The sequence below is a fragment of the Miscanthus floridulus genome, chromosome 6 (assembly GCF_019320115.1).
Source record: "Miscanthus floridulus cultivar M001 chromosome 6, ASM1932011v1, whole genome shotgun sequence".
Lineage (NCBI taxonomy): Eukaryota > Viridiplantae > Streptophyta > Magnoliopsida > Poales > Poaceae > Miscanthus > Miscanthus floridulus.
In genome coordinates this window covers 123,488,077-123,503,696 of record NC_089585.1, presented here as the reverse complement: position 1 = coordinate 123,503,696, position 15,620 = coordinate 123,488,077, and the positions used below count along the sequence as shown (strand labels likewise).

The 15,620-nt window shown below is 44.1% G+C and overlaps 1 protein-coding gene, 1 long non-coding RNA gene and 1 pseudogene across 2 annotated transcripts; 2 read left to right on the top strand and 1 right to left on the bottom strand.

Moving 5' to 3' along the window:
* Window positions 1-291: 291 nt before the first annotated feature.
* Window positions 292-2,049, bottom strand: LOC136459419 (uncharacterized). The gene is made up of 3 exons (XR_010760191.1): window positions 816-2,049; window positions 619-703; window positions 292-533 (listed from the first exon to the last, which is right to left on the bottom strand). It is a non-coding gene; the product is annotated as an uncharacterized lncRNA (long non-coding RNA).
* Window positions 2,050-9,327: 7,278 nt separating this feature from the next.
* LOC136461164 (lysine-rich arabinogalactan protein 19-like) lies at window positions 9,328-9,651 on the top strand. The gene has a single exon (XM_066460582.1). The coding sequence runs from the start codon at window positions 9,328-9,330 to the stop codon at window positions 9,649-9,651; it is 324 nt and encodes a 107-aa protein (XP_066316679.1).
* A 9-nt stretch (window positions 9,652-9,660) lies between these two features.
* Window positions 9,661-11,648, top strand: LOC136461163 (uncharacterized; annotated as a pseudogene).
* Window positions 11,649-15,620: the final 3,972 nt, after the last annotated feature.

Here is a 15,620-nt window from a genome sequence, read left to right as displayed (position 1 = left end):
TCTTAGACAAATGGACAACTTTGCCCATATGTTTTTACCCCTGTTTTATTATGATATTTGTGTTTTTATCCCTATTATCATATCAACTAGTTGACATTTTTTGTACATATTTGTTTGATATTTGTGTTTTTATCCCTATTATCAGATCAACAAGTTGACATTTTTTGTACATATTTTTTTTTTAAAAAAATCGACAGCATTTCAATGAAAGTCCATATAAACATAATTTAATATAACACAACTAATAATCCATATAAACTAGATCCACTAGAAGTGAGTTCCATACTATAATCCAACAGATGTCCAAATAAACCAGTTCCATATGTAACATGCCACCATAGTACCATATTAGAAGCCAACGTACATATTCAAATGACATGTCAAACACTAACATATAGGTCTAAATGACATGTCAAATAAAAGTAGGAACCAGTAGTGAGTTCCCTAGGCAACTAGTAGTGAGCTGGATATCATTGAAACCTAACAAAGTAGCAAGCCTCCCAGAAGTTGGTCCTCTTCCCCTTCGTAAAGCACTTGCAATGTATATGAAAAAGAGTAGAATTATTAGTCAAGTTACTAAAATATGCAGTAAAGAGAAACAATGGCGGCTTGTCTTACTTTGTCTCATTTGTGGCTCTCTTCACTGGTGCCTTCCTGAATTAGAGAGAGCTCTGCTAATCCATCTATGCTAATCCATCTATCCCTAGTCATTCCATATCATTCTTCTTTACCCATATTTAAACCACAAACTCTAGCTATGTTCTCAATGTGTTTAGATGAGTCAGAATTAGATTGTGAAAGATCAGGAGTTATACCTTTGGTTTTCGCAGTTGTTGCCTTTGAAGTCTTCTTTTCCATCGCCATCTCAGTTGCCTTCTTTTGCATTGCCTTCTCAAGTATAGTACGCCCATCGCCTTGTGTTCTGGAGCTGTGCCGTTTTGCTTCCTTTTTTTCTTCTGGAGGCTCCTTGTCTTCAGTAGAGTTAGTAACGTCTACTTCCTCTTGTAGCTATTCATTGTTGTTCAAAATATTGTCTTCCTCAGCAATTTGAATATGAGAACTCTTAGACTTTGAGCTTTCAACCTCTAATATTTCACCAACTGTTTTTGAAACTTGATCATTACCATCAGTTGTCATGAAACCCAGTTCAGCTAACTCACTATCCTGAATCATTAGGTAGTTCAGAATTGGGTTAAGGTATAAGTTCTTACCATTTGCATCTCACCAAAAGTGACATCTTCATCTTACTCCCATATGGCATTCAAGTGTTTGATGTGCTGTCTCTACTACTGGCTTCTCAATCTGAAAGTACTTCTAAGCTTCACTAAGTGTAGGTGAAGTATGTTAATCTTGTAACTAACAAAGCTTTGCATTATCCATGTGTAACAGTAAACCATAGAAATTTTGGGCTACTATTAGAATGGTGAAGTGCATTGGGAAGCTTCCTATGCCATTCAACGTGCTCAACATGATTGGTCAGTGGATAACATTCTAATAAGTAATAATTGATGATAGAAGATAGTATTGTTGCATTGCTTTTTTACCTGATTGTTGCAATGGACTAATACTTGATTTGGTGCGTCCTGAATCTTTCAAAAATATCTTATTTCTATATTTAATTTTGCATTTCAATTCTCACATCAGGTGTTTCAGGCATGTCCCATGTCAATTATATTAGAAAGGCTTTGTATTGTGGATGGGCTTAGGCCAAGGCACACAGGGCTGTTGGTGGCCAATAATCCAGGCCCTTGATTGTGTTGAGATGGACTTGGATGACTAGGATTGATTCTACTTCTATGAACCCTAATCCTTGGTCATCCTCCCAATATATACATGTATCGTGTGCTCTCATAGTCTCCTACAACTAAAAAGAACAAAGCGTGGACATCTTTTGATGCGACATTTGTTTTGGTTTGTCCGTCTACCCACGCCTGCGATCCCGCGGCGCCGGCAGGTGGGACCTCCTCCTTGCGATCCCGCGAGTCCCCCAACCCTCGCCCCGACGCCTCTCCAGCCTGCACCCCCTCCTCCATCTCTCTATCCATCTCTCTCTCCCTCACTCCTCGTCCCAACCCCCGCGCCTCTGCCTCCGCCTCCGCCCGCACCGCCTGCGTCACCGCGCCGTGGCTCCCATCCGCGCCCCCTCCCCTCCCGCCTCCCCTTTCTCTCTCTCCCTCTCCCTCGGCATGGCAGCGCGGCGGGCGGGCTGGAGCGTCGCCTGCTCCTCACGCTGCGCGCAAGCGGTACGACGCCCACCCCGGGGTGCGGTGCAGCAGCGCCACCGGGCCTCGGCCGTCGCCGCTCGCCCCGCCCCCCGCACGCGGCGCGCCCGGCGCAGGCCGCACAGCCGCACGCCGCGGCGCTGGTGGGCAACGCCGGTGGCCGCGACCGCCGGCCGTCAGCCCCCCTGTGCGGCCTCCTACACGTCGTTCGCATGGCTCCTCCTTCATTTGTTCGCTCGCTGGTTTGCTCCCTCCCTCCCTCTCTCTCTCTCTCTCTCTCTCTCTCTCTCTCTCTCTCTCTCTCTCTCTCTCTCTAACTCCCTCCTTACCCTACGTGCGGTGAATCTACCATGTGCGGTGCCATTGCTTTGCGATTTGGACGCAATCCAACAGGCCAAGGTCAATTTGACCCTAGATCTCCCACTTTTCCCTTGCCAATCTACATGGTTACTACCTTACTGTAGATTTTTTTGCGTTTGTCATCTGCTCGGATCAGCTGGATCTTGAGACTACCTACGTGTCGTGGCATATATCTCATGACATGACCATGTCAATGGTATTTGTTTGATTTCTTAGTACGCTGCAGTGGTCATGATTTTGCATGTCAATGACATTTGTTTGATTTTTTAGTATGCCGCAGTGTTCATGATTTTGAGGACATCACTATGTCAATTGTATTTGTCTCGTATTTTAGTGCACTGCGGTGCTCATGATTTTGGTCATGTACAATGATGAGTACACTTTCCTCTTGCTGTTAGATTAATTTGAGGGAATAGGACAATCTTTAGTGTTTGGTGCAGTGATCATCTATTTGCCCCATTAAAGCAAAGGTAACCTTCATCATGTTAATTCGGCCACGTGACCCCCAATTCATTCAGGGTGTCCACGTCACCCGCAATTGCTCTCCGTGGACTAAGACCATGAGCATGAGCAATGTTGATTGTATTTTTTCGTCTCTTCCTATCTGTTCAATGATAACTGAAGCGATGGTCCATTGGTTGGGTTGCTTGGTTCTGTTTTTTTCGATGATTCCTTTTACGCGTCCCTACTATGTTGATAGCTGACACAGTCACCATGACCATTGCTGATTCTATTTTTTTTTGCACCTCTTTCTGCCTCTTCCATGATAACTGCGGCAATGGTCAGTTGATTGCTTCGATTTGTTTGCGTCTCTTTGTGCCTATTCTTTTTTTGTGTGCTTTGAAACCTTTATGCTTTTTTGGTGATAATTGAGGCAATTGTCAATTGTTTGGTTCGATTTTTTCCCTCCCTTTGTATCGACTCTACTTTGTGTACTGAGTGCTCTGGAGCCACCAATGGGACGTACTGTTCATTAGAGTTGCCTCTTAGTTATGAAATCTAAGGTGTCATTGTGCACGGACGATAGACAGCAAGGTAAGAAGAGATTTTGCCTCTTGTGCAGTACAAATCGGTGCAGTATCTCCGATGGTTGAGAGCTTCTGATTTTGGTGTCATTGCCACTAATGGTTTCTCCCTTTGCCTAATCTGATCATTGCCTTTGGTTTTGCGGTCATACTTGCTTATGACCATTGGCTCCGATGTCAATAACACATAATTGTGCAATCTTAGCTTCTTATTGCCCAGAGTCATACATATATTCTTCTTGATACTAGGCCTGTGATTGTTTTCTATGATCAATATTGTTGACTTTCTGGTTATACACTCTTGGTTTTGAGCACACGCCCTATTCTCAGTGATAGCATTGTCAACCACTTTGCTTGTCTGTGATGACTTTTGCTTGTCCTATTTCTTACAGTACTGACAGGCAACTATGCCCACTGCTGATATAGGTTTGTTTTAACAAAGGCAGTCCTTTTTCTAATTTCTTGATAGTGTTCTTCACTTTCTAATACCGATATTAACTATACATGATCTATCTATACAAAGTATCTCATTTATCGACTTTGTCAAGATGTTCTAATGTGTTTTGGGGGCTCTTGTTCTCCTTGTCATGGATACGAAGGGAACAGAATGGCCAACATGATATTTACTACAGTCTGTGTTGCGCAAACGATCATGCTTGATTTTGTGCCTGCATTCAAGAATGCTGATTCAGTGGGTTTTCGACACATATTTGAATTACCCTCTTCATTTCAGCTTTAGATTTTATCTTAAGAGTTCACTGTTCATACCTACGTATTAATGTGGATTCATAGGTTCCTTAGCCACTCTTCAGTTTGTGATTATTTCGATGAATACCTAGGTGCAATCTTACTAAGATTTGTGTGCCCACCACCCGTTCTGCTTGGATTAATTTTCTCATTGGTTATGATCTGAGCATTTTCCATTTGCCATTTTCCCCCTCTTCAGCCTCTGATGAAAATTCCATACCCATTGCTCAGAGATATGATCTGATGTTCATTCGCTTATGAGGTACTGGGCATGACCTGCTACTTATATTGTGCAATTTCTGAGACTAACCCAGTTGTCGGCATGCCTGGAAGCTCTAAGTTGATGAACAAATGATGATTGATTTGTTTTTGAGGCCTATAAAAAATCTCGTCTTAAGAAAAAAAATTGTTACCTTTGTCCGTTGCAGTTGTATATAGGCGCTTGCAGTTTTATATCCTATTTCTATAGCGCTCTCCACTTTGCCATTTTTCCCTTCTTCAGCCTATGATGAAAATTCCATACCCATTGCTCAAAGATATGATCTGATGTTCATTTGCTTGTGAGGTACTGGGCATGACCTGCTACTTATATTGTGCAATTTCTGAGACTAACCCAGTTGTCGGCATGCCTTAAAGCTCCAAGTTGATGAACAAATGATGATTGGTAGTGATCTCATGTTATGATGCTGCTAATGCTTTGAAGTTCCAAGCTCAAGATGTTGATCATTTAAGTTTTGTAATAAATAATAGGTTTGTAATTTTTTTGGTTCGCACCTACAGAATTAAGTTGTTCATTTGCCGTATCTAATTTTCGGTCATTGATTCTTGCCTCTTCTCTTTAATCTAGCATATATATTTAAAGTTCATTGACATCTTTGATCTATCCTATATTGGTTCTTGCCTCTTTGTAGTTTTGTTGGTTGACATCTTGGTCGAACTTTGGCAATTTCATAGCAATACTTGCTAAAATTGACACTTGCTAATATATTTTGAGAGCTGTAAACAACAGTATTCAGCAATGAAGGCACTGAGCAGGTACTGTACTCAACAAAAAAACTTTCCCAAGCTAATTAGCTATTTCCACTCAGGTTGCTGATGATGGCACTATTGCCTTTGTTCATGCCTCAATTAGTTTGCATTGTTTAGGCCTCAGTTACTTTGCATTGTTCATGTACATGAAGGCGGTAACTATTAGTAGTCATAGGACGTCTTTTGAATCAGAAGGGGCCGCTAAAACCGACAATTCAACATAAAAAGGTGAAATAAACGAAGCCCTACATTTTTCCTTTTTGATGAGGGCCAGTAATGCAATATTTTAGTCTGAGGTCATATTTTAGTTATGATACAGTTATATCAGAAGCATATTCACAGAATTAGTTGGTCACTATGGTCTACAACACATGTCTGGTAACCAGTTATAGCGTAGGATACATCAATAGAGAATAGCGCCTTTCAACTTTTGTACATATCTATACAACAAAACACAATTGTTTGTTTTTGCTTCATGGTTTTATTTACCTTCTCTGCTGGCATATATTTTACTTCGGTTTTCTTTTATATCACTGTGATCTGGTTTATATAGATGTGCTTTTACTCAGGTACGTATCTACCACACCTGTGTTGGGTCTCATTTTATCCAAACGATTAATCAAGGTGGTGCTTATTACAATACTTCTGTGAAAAAACAAAGTTTCCTGTTTACACTGTTCTTCAGGTAACCTACTTATGCTTTTAATTTTATTTGTATTTTTTCCTTCTACATGTTGTGTCCTCCCCTTATGGTTGCAAAATTATTTCCTGCATTTACAGCCTTCGCTTATTCACGTATTCACATAAATTTGTATTGTACGTTTCCGCTACATGAACTCCTTGCTTTTAGTCGCTGGGTCAGGTGGCCTCCTTTCCTTTCCATCTTACTACAAGTTCAGGGTCAGCACATTTGTGCCACCTTCAACTTTTCCAATGCGTTCTCAGTTTTCACTGTATTAGTTGCTCTTCATGGATGTCAAGCTCAACGGTTCTCTTCTGTGTATGGACTGAGTACAGAATTGTTGATTCCGCTATATTCATTTTCTTACATGTTTATTATTCTGGACACTTGGGAAGTCTCATCTCATCTAGAGGCTACCTAAATCATTTTCTTAGACCTATTAGCAGGCAACCATATTTATAGCAGTCAACTTGCAGCATGATTTCTTGATTTCCTCGATGTCTCCACTTAGCGATCAAGAGATTTGTGATTTCATTTGTGCGTTTGTAATTCAGTTCTGCACTGTTCTAACCGCTCAGTACCCTTCCTCCTTAGGTGAGGATGCAAAGGATTAATGAGAGGATGGGGGACGCACCGGCGTCAGTTGTTGTGTATGATAAGGTGACCTTCCTTGGCTCATGCTTCAAATAACGCATAGGTTAACTTTGAGAACAAAGATTCGTATCTGTAGGTTTTTGCTTTTCAAACCAGGATGGTCGTGCAGGATTTCACAGCAGCACTGTGAAAATCCTAAAATGGAAGGTGTGTGCTTCTCTCCATTAATTTACATTTACATATTAGTTTTTTCGGACTGAAAATTATCCTAGGTTAATTTGGATACATCGTTGTGTGCCACGCCTTCCCTTTTGTTTTTTTACTCCAATTTCCATACCTCCCGTGACTTTATCATTGGTCACCTGACAAATATGTGTACCGCACCTCATAATCAGCCATGCCAAAGTCTATCCTTACTACCTCATTACATGTAGCTAATGTCGGCTTACCATTTTTTACTGATTTTTGTGGGTGAATGAGTGGTTATTTGAAGGCTGAGAATTGGCATCTTCTGCTGCTTCCCATGCATGGATGCTCTTGCTTGCCCGATATGCCCATTGTCTTAGATACCATAATACCATGTCAACTATTGCCGCTACTATTGCGTTCTACCTTGGGTTCTTAAAAATCACAATAGTATTCCCTAGGGTCTGAAAAAACTATGAGCAGAGTCTACTGTAATATTGAGAGAATAAATTTTCAATCTATATTGCGACGTTTTATTCCTGTTAGTTCCCTTCTTGCCAAAGAAGTTGGTATTGAATGGTTTACAGTGTGCTTTGTGCTCCAATAAAACTATTACATAAATATTTTGCCTCTGCTTCTACTTAAATTTTTCACGCATGTTTATTTAGACATTTATAGAGTGAAGATATTGTAGTTTCTGATGGCCGCAGCACAAAAGAGGAGTACCTGTTTATAAAGACTGATTTGTTAAAAAAATGTGTAAAATGGGCCACTTTTTTACCTACATGTCCATTCAATATATTTTACTACATGACAAAATGACCTTGTTTCTCTGAATATCCTTCTGTTTTCGACAGCCTGCCAGGATTGTTTTCTCAGACAACTGATTGAATATGTCCTTCATCACTGCTCAGTATGAGAACTGTCCTTCAACTTAGAAGAATGTAGACCACGAATAGCTGTAGCTTTGTGTCGCTATCATTTAGCCATAGAATATGATTGTATTAAACTGTCATTGACACCCTTTCCCAGACCCCACACAGAGCAGGAGCACTCTACACTGGGTACGCCATTTAGTATTGCTGCCTTGCTGGTGTATTAGAATCAATTTATATTTATTTTGTTGTAAGGAAATCTACTGGATAAGGTTCCCTGGTAAACCAACAGAGGTTGGAGAAGGCAAGCCTACTAATCAAAATCATGCCATAATCTTCGCTGGAGAAGCACTTCAAGCAATTGACATGAACCAGGTACACTAATCAATTATGTAATAGGTTTTAAGTCACCAATAGGATTGAGCAATGTTTGTCTGACATATTTGATTGCTTCATTTAGTTTGTAATATTGGAGACTTCTTGCCGATATAAAACATTATTTTAGCCGTATCACGGAAAGGTCTATATAGTAGAGTTTGTGAGCCTGCGGTGCCGTGCTCTTAGTGACTGTTAATTTCACAAACTTTGCTTTTTGGATTAAATATCAGTTTAATGTCTTACAATATTGTTATCTTATCGTGTGATCCGTGTGATTTTAGTACAAAAGTTTAGTTGTCCCGTAGCAACACACGGACACGCTACCTAGTCAATTCATTATTTCCACAAATCAATCTGGCTTACAAATTATTTAATGCTTCAGTCCCTGTTATGGTCGGCAACAGCTATAGACGCCGTGGGCTAATTAGGCAGGAGAGTTTTGAGGGATCAATCAGGAAAGCCTGAATTAGACAGGCAAGAGCCTAGGAGAGAATTATGCATGTAAACCTCTTTATAATCAGTGGTGATCAAGGAATAAAGAAGCAATTATAGCCAATTCCAATTCTCACCGCCTTTCTCTGTTTCCTCATCTCCCTGCTGCTACATCGACACCAGCCATCACGGGTAGGAAACCGGCGGCCGAACAGCAGGCGACCTCTCACAGCTACGGAGCTACCCCATTAGGTCACTCCCCCATGGACGTGAGAGTCCCTCAGGTACCATTTTTTTTTCTTTTAACAGCAGCTAGCAAGATTTTTATTTATTTGATTCCATCTTACCATATTTATACGACGTGGATTGTCAACTGTTACGATCGGCACCCATTATACAAGGCGTAGGCCTATTAGTGGCTAGGGGTTGCCGGCCTAGGGGCCTAAAAGGCCATAGTTATTTATTCCTATTATTATTAGAGAGAAATATAAATACATGTAAAGACTTGCAGATTGGATTAAGCAGAAACAGAGTTGTTTCCGACTTCCTGAAGGGAGCTGGGATTTCCTAACCCTAGCCGCCTCCTGCTGTTCTCGTGCGTGAACAGTGCCGAAGCTACTGTAGCACCGAGAGGGTTCTAGGGCAGCAGCAGCAGCCGCCACACTCTCACCGCCACGGCCCCTCGCCGACGTCGAGAGTACAGACCACGTCCTCCTCTCTTCCACCCCTATAACCTTCGCAGCCACGCCGGTAGGGCATCAAGCCCTATCAACTTGGTATCAGAACCCTTGCCGATCATGGCCTCCCCCGCTGCCTCCACGTCCTCGCCTTCGCCGGCGATCTCCGCCGCGCCGTTCTCCACCACAGCGCCTTCCGCAACTTCAGGCGTGCGGGTGACCCCGTCGCTGCCGCTGGGATCGGTGGCTGCGTCAGCCCCGGTATTCTCGCCGGAACAGACGACGGCGGCAATCGTGGACCTCAGCCACTGCATGCGGGAGGTCCAGGAAACGCTGCGGACGCTCCTCCAGGGACAGCTGACCATCACGTCGCCGCTGCCCACACAGCCACCACCGTCCCCTCCGCCGCCGTCATCAGCCACATCCTACCCGGCCATCTCGTAACCCTACGGGATGCCCACCGCGGCACTGCCCTCGCCGCCGACCTCCGTATCGCTGCCGTCGACATATGTTCCGATTCAACAGATTCGTTTTCCACCATCGCCGTCGCAGATCCCAGCATGGGCACACAGTTCCACGATAGAGCCAATCTACTCCACGACGACACCGCGGGCGTCCATACCGCAGGCGCTGTCGTCGCTCACGGTGGACCGTTCACAGCAGGCACCCTCTATGGAGGTGTCGATGGCACGCTCCTCCATGGCAGCAGCCTCCTATCGCACTCCATCGCCTCTCCAACCATCGACAAGCTTCCCTATGGGTGGCAATCAGGGCGGCGACCAGGGTGGTGATCATGGGCGCCACCCCCCGAAGTTCTACAAGCTGGAGTTCTCGACGTTCAGGGGCTCCGAGGACCCCCTGAACTGGCTCAATCACTGTGAGCAGTTTTTCAGGGGCCAGCGCACACCGGCCTCCGACCGCACCTGGCTGGCTTCCTACCATCTCAAGGGGACGGCCCAGACATGGTACTACGCCCTCGAGCAAGACGAGGGCATGCCTTCTTGGGATCGCTTCGTGGAGTTGTGTCGTCTATGCTTCGGGCCGCCTGTCCACGGTACCAGATTGGCCGAGCTGGGGCGGCTACCTTTCCACTCCACCATCCAGGAGTTCTCTGACCGCTTCCAGGCGGTGTTGTGCCATGCACGTGACATCTCCACAAAGCAGAAGGCCGAACTCTACGTTGGTGGCCTCTCGAAGCACACTCGGGTGGATGTGGAGATGCGGGATCCATCCGACCTTCAGACTGCCATGTATTTGGCCCGGGCATTCGAGCGTCGCGCGGCGGCCATGCCTCCAGCGCCTCTCCAGTGGGGCGACAGACCTCCTCAGCGGCCTGACTTTCCCCTACGCGTGCCAGGAGCGGGTGCTCCTCCAGCTGGAGCCCCTGTGCCCCTAGTGGGCGGACCAGTAGCGGCGAACGGGGCACCCCTGGTGCGCCAGTTCCGCCGCCTCACATCGGCCGAGCAACTGGAGCAGCATCGACAAGGGCTTTGCTTCAACTATGATGAGCCCTACATCCACAGCCACGTGTGCCCATGGCTCTTCTACCTCGAGTCGGACGACTACATCGATGACGACCTGGGGAATGCCGCGGCGATGGATAACGTCGCCAACCCCGAGGCTCTAGGACGCCGAGGAGCCTGCGGCCGCTAATGCTTTCGTGGTCTCTCTACACGCACTTGCAGGGATGCGCACGGAACAATACGATGCTACTCCCGGTGATGGTTAAAGGGGAGCGGCTGTTGGCGCTACTCGACACCGGCTCCACGCACAACTTCCTCCATGGCGCGACGATGCGCCGCCTATGGCTCGCCCCGACGGGTGGTGAGCAGCTCCGTGTCACCATGGCCGACGGCGATCGGCTCCCTTGCGAGGGCATTGCTCGCCACGTGCCCATCCGCATCGGCTCGGAGTCCTTTTCCATCACGTGCGTCGGATTGCACTTGGGCTGTTTCGACTTCATCCTTGGCATCGACTACCTACGGACCTTGGGTCCCATCTTGTGGGATTTCGAGGCCATGACGCTGTCCTTCTGGCGTGAGGGCAGACGCGTCCTTTGGCAGGGCGCGCGCAGCCTCGACGCAGCGGCTCCACAGCAGCACCTCGCTGCTCTCTCCGTCGACGCCCAGCAGCCGCTGATGGACTTGCTGCTGCAGCAGCAGAGCGCAGTCTTCGATGAGCCCACAGGGCTCCCACCGGTGCGCCCGTACGACCACCGCATCCACCTGCTGCCCGGCACCGCCCCGGTCACGGTGCGCCCGTACCGTTACCCGGGTGATTGGGTCTGGCTACGGTTGCTGCACCGCACGGCACAGTCCCTCGTCGACGAGTTCCGCACCCTCTACCTTGCCTTCCAGCTCGAGGACGAGCTGTTTGCGCAGGCGGGGAGAGATGTTATGACCAGCTCCCATTATACAAGGCGTATGCCCATTAGTGGCTAGGGGCTGCCGGCCTAGGGGCCTACAAGCCCATAGTTATTTATTCCTATTATTATTAGAGAGAAGTATAAATACTTGTAAGGACTTGCAGATTGGATTAAGCAGAAACAGAGTTGTTTCCGGCTTCCTGAAGGGAGCCGGGATTTCCTAACCCTAGCTGCCTCCTGCTGTTCTCGTGCATGAACAGTGCCGCCGCTACTGTAGTGCCAAGAGGGTTCTAGGGCTGCAGCAGAAGCAGCCGCACTCTCACCGCCATGGCCCCTCGCCGACGTCGAGAGTACAGACCACGTCCTCCTCTCTTCCACCCCCTATAACCTTCGCAGCCACGCCGGTAGGGCATCAAGCCCTATCATCATCTGTCTCCGGTGCGAGCCTAATATGATTTAAGCTTAATTAATCATGCATTTCAAACCGTTTTAAGCCATATTGTGCTGCGCGGTCGTCTCCACGCATGCTGGGGTTTCCCTCGCCATCCTTGTCGTTGCGCTCTGGGCTGCCGAGCATTCTTCATTGATCTGATGTGCAGCAAGATTAAGGTACACCATCCTCAACTTCCTCCGATTTTGTTTATGATTAGAATGATTAAAATGCATACAAACCACAATGCCAAATTTCTTGATCTAGACAGCATTGCATGCATCTTAACGTCAGTTTTTTAGAAAATGGAACCTGATTTCTTTTTATGGGAATATATGGAAACTAGTATTGTAGAATTCAGGCACCCTAAACTTCCAATGTTCCTACTGAGCTTAAGCTTTGTTGGGTAATCTCAGTCAGATATATAACTGCTGCATGCATAATCGCACAACAATATAAGCTGGGTCTCTTGTCCAGTTATTTCAGAGAAACAGACAATACTGCAGACCAAAGAAGAAATGGATTGAATTTACAACAAATGACTGTATTCAAGTAATACCTATGATAAAATAAAAAATGTAAGTTAGATTTTCTATATCAAATCATGTATTTGGAATGCTATTGGTTTCTTGAAATTGAGAAAGCAATAAATGGAGGGGAATGTAGGTTGATCCACTTAATAACATGTCTTTAAATTTATTGGCTGTAGTTAGTTAATTAGTTAAATACTACCAATTTTGTGTTTACCAAATTGACCATGCCTTTGTTACCTGGAAATGTAATCTAACTTTGTCTATGTTTGCTAAAAAATTACTTGTAGATAGAGTGCTTATTTTAGTTTTGAATGCATAGTTCCCTCATCAACCAGTTTGAGGGCTCAGCTGATGGAAAACAAAAACTCGTCATAATATCTCTACTGCCACTTCCAATGCATGGAGCAAAAGCTGCAGCTAAACAATGATGTTTGTATCAGCCTGAAAAAATAATCAAGTAGACAGTGAAAACAAAAAGAACTTTGAGATTAGGAATCAGGGTTTTGCCACCTGAAATATGTGGCCATGAAAACGTAAAAAGGACTATTGTTTCTACTTGTTGAAGGACCCCGTAAACTTACAGATAACTATATACACGCCGGCTGCTACAAATTTGAATGGATCACATTTGCCACTGATGTTTTGCTCAATCTAACAACTCACATCTCAAAATTAGCAGCCTTGGGTGATCCTGATTTTGCAAAGAGTTATATCTACCAAAGCATATTATGTTCCTCCAGGAAGATCCAGTTACTAATGAGTTTTTTTTCCCCTGAGGATGAGTTTTTTTTTCCCCCCTGAGGATGAAGCACTGCTAAAAGCCTAAAACTGACTTTAATGATTTCTGTACCTAGTGCAGTCCTATGTTTTTTTCCCCTATGTATCCAATTACCAGGTTTTGCTGATGTTTATGTAATATTGTTTTTTTGGCACTGTAGTGACCTTATTATAGCAAGCATTATCAAGTTTACTCCACTCACCTTATCCAGTAAGGGCAACACAGGTCCATAGTTCCTTAGCCATTTAATTGAAAACAATTAGTTCTTGGATTCTTTGACGTGTTACATGTATAAGCATATTTGTGAGTAAAAACAGATTTAAATGACAAGGACAACCATGGGGCTGATATTCAACAGCTAAAACATTTCTAAAAGCCAACAGTAGAAAAGACAGAAGGGATAAGAAAGAGAGATAGAGAAAATATTAATGTTCTTTGTTCTTACTAACCAGTGCTACTCAGCATTAGGATATAGACGGGTATAATTGACCATTGAAAGATAAGACATGTCGCAAGCACAACTGATCACAATATTATATTATTATCTATTTTCTTTGTTCTTTACGTTACATGACTCATGCTGTCATTACTATATCTGTATTAAAGGCCAATGGTGACTTTAGTGCAAGATACTCATTTCCCTGCTTATCTTGGTGACTTGGTTCAATCCATTAGAATCCATCTCCTCAGTACGTGGCACTTGGCAGTACGATCCAATGAGATATCATAATGCGTCGATAATACCAATAGCCCATGGCCTCTTTGCAAACCGACAAAGATCCGTAGGCTGGTTTCCTCCAACAAGGAACTTTGACCATTTCTCCATTCGCAAAGGTAGAATAGAACAGCTTCCTCAATCATCAATGCGACAGCAGAATGTAAGGGCAATAAACTAAAGGTGAAATCTATTGCAAATTTTCATTAACACTAGGTTCATGCCCGTGTGTTGCTTCGGGTATTAAAATCCACATACTCCTATATGTATTTTTCAGCTAACACATAAATAAATATCTTATGGCATCATGCGAGCACATATTATAGATCACATTGCTAAGCGCCTCCTTGGAAATCAATGATTTGAACTCTACCATCAACACCTAAGCTGTGAACTACAAACCTTCTAGATCCAACCTTCAAACTAATACTCAAGTAAGTACAATACATGAGGCATGCAGTGTCATAGACATAAATGTTCAAGTAAGCCCAGTCTGTAAGCTAGGATCTTTTACCTGGGCCATGATCAATCAACTAAAAATAATTGACTATTCAAGATAAATGGTTTGTTAAATTCAATAGGAACACATGCAAGGGCAACACTTTTTCTTGATTTGTAGCAATTCACATCTGCAACACGCTCATTCAACCTCTCTCTTCTTATTTCCAGCAGTTTTTTATTTGCACCCTGCAAGCAGCCAGCAAAGGACACATCGCCTGACATGCAAATTCGAGAGGGCATCACTAAAACTTTAAGTGGGTTGTAGTAAGGGCGCGTTTAGATGCGAAAATTTTTGGCTTTTGGCTACTGTAGCACTTTCGTTTGTATTTGGCAAAAATTGTCCAATTATGGACTATTTAGGCTTAAAAGATTCGTCTCGTCAATTACAGGCAAACTGTGCAATTAGTTATTCTTTTTACCTACATTTAATGCTCCATGCATGTGCCGCAAGATTTAATGTGACGGGAAATCTTGAAAAATTTTGGATTTTGGCTTGCATCTAAACGGGGCCTAAGGAAGAAACACTTCATGAGACACTAAGCACAGGAAAGGGCCTGAAAAAGCACAGGAATCTGCACGTGGTTTGTGGCACATAATGACACGTACTAAAGTGATGCACCTCATATGCTGTGGTGAGATGCAAGCCTGAAATGATGCCTTTTGTAATAGTCTAAAACTATGAAACAGACTATCTGCACACTATGCCAACATATCAATGTCATAACACAAGTGAAGTGATGCACCTCATATGCTGTAGATGTGCTACCTACAAGCAGCAGCAGGCAAGCAGCAGAACTACAGGCGTGTGCAGCAGGCCAACAAGAAGCAGATGAACCTATACATCTCTTGCAGTAGTAAACGCAACTTTGATGCACTGCAGCAATTTCAGGTTATACATCTCTTTTTTTTTTTTTGAAAACCTATACATCTGTAGAGCAATTTCAGGAGTCCATTCATAACCCCCAATTACTGTAGAGTAAGCTCAAAGCAAGCTAAAAACACCCTGCGCAATCTAAGCACAGACCAATCCTATGCAACAACACTGATATGAATGCAGTTCATGTTGCAGCACACCTCAGAACTAAAAACAA